At 43.7% G+C, this 3,227-nt stretch overlaps 1 protein-coding gene across 1 annotated transcript; it reads left to right on the plus strand.

Annotated features, from left to right (window-relative positions):
- Positions 1-417: 417 nt before the first annotated feature.
- On the plus strand, positions 418-2,822 carry LOC307019820 (aquaporin-1-like). Its single transcript, XM_079650925.1, has 4 exons — positions 418-926; positions 1,581-1,742; positions 1,939-2,019; positions 2,319-2,822. Exons 1-4 carry the CDS (start codon positions 480-482, stop codon positions 2,493-2,495), a joined length of 867 nt encoding a protein of 288 aa, XP_079507051.1. The 5' UTR covers positions 418-479; the 3' UTR covers positions 2,496-2,822.
- Positions 2,823-3,227: the final 405 nt, after the last annotated feature.

Genomic DNA, 3,227 nt, shown 5'->3' on the forward strand with positions numbered 1-3,227 from the left:
CTATTTTGGAGTTGCCTGGCTTTTCTCTGGCTCCCCCTTATGTGCTGTCACTGACCCGTGGTGTTATTAAGTCTCCAGGAGCACAAGATACAATTAAACAAAGTTGATACTGTTTTTCGCAAAAATTGGACAAATTACACTTAAAATGCTTTAAATAAATTTTGATTAAAAGTGAAAATGTTTACCAACTAAAATCTCCCAATAAGAGTTTTGGCAGTAAAACTGTTAATGCTTGTGTGAGTGGAAACTCTACCTTTGGATTCAGCTATTTCAGGAGCAAATTCTATTACTCACAAAAGTCCAAAGACCAGAGAGTGGTGCAGGGAGGAACTGGGAGAGGAGGAGGAGGGAGGGTGAGGGAGCAGAGGGAGGGAAGTGAGAGACCAGTCTTTTGGATTTCTCATTAATTCAGTGTGACCCTCTCTTTCAGTTTTTTTTGAAAGCCCTCCCACTGACCATTATCAGCCCAGACCTTATATATGCAGCCTGCCGCATTTGTTGTGAGTAGATGCACTTTTCAGAGTTCGAACCCACAGCCAGTCACAGCCACTCTACCTACCACCATGAGAGAGTTCAAGAGCAAGGATTTCTGGAGGGCCGTGCTGGCTGAACTGGTTGGCATGACCCTTTTCATTTTCCTCAGCATTTCAACAGCTATTGGGAACAAGAACAACTCCAACCCAGACCAGGAGGTGAAGGTGTCGCTGGCCTTTGGACTGGCCATTGCCACGCTGGCTCAGAGTTTGGGTCACATCAGTGGAGCCCACCTGAATCCTGCTGTCACCCTCGGGATGCTGGCCAGCTGCCAGATCAGCTTGTTGAAGGCCGTCATGTACATTGTGGCACAGATGCTGGGCTCTGCTCTGGCCAGTGGCATTGTGTATGGAGCACGTCCAAATACTACTGATGCACTGGGGCTCAACTCTGTAAGTACATGTCGTGTAAATGCTGTTGACAGAACATGTGATAATATGTCAAATTTGGGAAGTTTAACCCCCAACACTTCCAGAGAATGTGATGCACTGTGATGTGATTCAACAGGATATGTTTAAAGTGCCTTCACATTTCTGATGTCAACCACCCAGGGAAAACTGAGGATGTATGCAATTAATTTGGTGTTGTTTTTTGTGCATTCTGTCACTGCTTCATATTGAATGGTGACACATGGTTTAAGCATTTCTAACTGCAACAGCTGAAAATGAAAATCTGCAATGTCAACTCTTATTCTCAGCTGCTTTGGTAAACGTGGGGTTTTGCTCAATAAAACCGCTACACTCCTCGCTCTGATATCTGTAATGTGTATCATCAGCTGCATACTTGCCAAAAAGCTTGTGAGTGCAAAGGCATGATATCTGCTCACTTAGGAGAAACTGTTCTGCCCCATACACGGTGTGCCACAGCTGAATAACACTGATCAGGTTTTCCATGTGGCACTTTAGAGCCTGTGCCAAACTGCTGTCAGACTTGCTGGGCGATGCCAGCAGCTACTAAATGGGAAGTTATCCTGACGGGAAACGATCCGTCTAACTGACAAAGAGTGACCAACTGTTTTTGTTTTGGATCTTCTCTAACTCTCGCAGCTCAACGGTGTCACTCCCAGTCAAGGCGTGGGCATTGAGCTCCTGGCAACCTTCCAGCTTGTGCTGTGTGTCATTGCAGTCACTGATAAAAGGCGGCGTGATGTCACCGGCTCAGCACCCCTGGCCATTGGCCTCTCAGTATGCCTGGGACACTTGGCAGCTGTAAGTACCTCACAACCATCTCCGAAAGCAGTTTATCTAGAATTAGGCACAGTATGTAAACAGACATGATAGAGTGAAACAAATGTAATCTATTGCTATTGTTGAAGCTAATACCCCTCACCCCCTACTCTATAATACCACCAGACCATGTAGCTGAAGATATCCTCTCATGCTGTCTCTTTGTTGTTGAGTACAGATCAGCTACACAGGCTGTGGCATCAATCCCGCCCGCTCCTTTGGTCCGGCTTTGATCCTAAACAATTTCAAGGACCACTGGGTGAGTCAGAGATGGAAGCACAAAAGCTCTTTACGTGTGCCTCACATCTTTCCGCATGCATATTACATGTCAGGCTGAAATAACTCAATGAACCCAAAAGAGACTGATGAGTCCATTACCTGTGAACCGGTTTTCTTGAGTTAATCAGTTATGGTGTTCCTATTGTTTCACAATTAGCTGAGATATCGATAAAAGTAAACCTTTTGAACTTGATTATCTTTCTGAGATAACGCCAGTTTTAGGCATGTCAGGTGTTAACCAATGCCAAAGCAGAGACTCATCAGAGTTTTCCATTGCAGGTGTACTGGGTGGGGCCAATGTGTGGCGGTGTTGCAGCCGCTCTCGTCTACGACTTCCTGCTGTCCCCGAAATTCGATGACTTTCCCAATCGCATGAAGGTCCTGGTCAGCGGGCCAGTTGGAGATTATGATGTTAACGGAGGCAACGACGCTAATGTGGAGATGACGACGAAATAGTCCCCTGCAATCACAATCACTTAATTGCATTGTACATGTTTATGCTCCTGTAAAAAAATATATAGTGTAAGTTGTTTTTATGTTAATGTGAAATACCAATGAGGATTGTGGTAACGGGTCAGTTAGTGTCACTTTCAAATTCTCTAGTTTGTTTGACCCCAACACACAAGTCGAGGAGGAAGTGTGCCGAAATATCTTCCCATATCAGTATTCTATGACGAGCCATTTTTTTGTATACTCTATGAGCCTGTAGTAGTTTTTTTTCTAATGGATAATGTATTATGTGTCACTTTTCTAAGTAAATAAAACACTTGTTGTTAAAAAAAACGTTGTGTGCTTTCTTGTCACTAAAAACAATGGGGCGTCAGATTTTATAAATGACCTTTTTCCTCCTCTTAGCAATCAGCTCTAACCAGTCAGGCCTGCAAAGCCGTTAAAATTATGAAACATGAAAAAACAAAACATTATATTGGATAATCATTATCTTGTTTAAAAGGGAAAATATTCCATTACATTATAAAGTTATATTCACCAGATCTGTTAGAGTGCAGTATATTGGGATTGAGATACATATTAGTGTGTTTTCCATATTTTTTCCAGATGAAAACAGATTCATCCATGGCCAGATTAACCTTTCAGGGGCCCCCAGGGCAAACACTTTGCTGTTGGGCCTCTTCCTGCAGACCTCTAAGGGTTTAGGACCCCTAGGGGTGTGAGGCCCCTGATGATGGT

The sequence above is a fragment of the Notothenia rossii genome, assembly GCF_949606895.1.
Source record: "Notothenia rossii genome assembly, chromosome: 9".
NCBI classification, from domain to species: Eukaryota; Metazoa; Chordata; class Actinopteri; order Perciformes; family Nototheniidae; genus Notothenia; species Notothenia rossii.

Bases quoted from the DNA above. Each gene is read 5' to 3' on its own strand.
- LOC307019820 (XM_079650925.1), top strand. From the start codon at position 480: ATGCAGCCTGCCGCATTTGTTGTGAGTAGATGCACTTTTCAGAGTTCG. The intron at 927-1,580 runs GTAAGTACATGT...TAACTCTCGCAG, and splicing joins ATGCACTGGGGCTCAACTCT to CTCAACGGTGTCACTCCCAG. The intron at 1,743-1,938 runs GTAAGTACCTCA...TGTTGAGTACAG, and splicing joins GCCTGGGACACTTGGCAGCT to ATCAGCTACACAGGCTGTGG.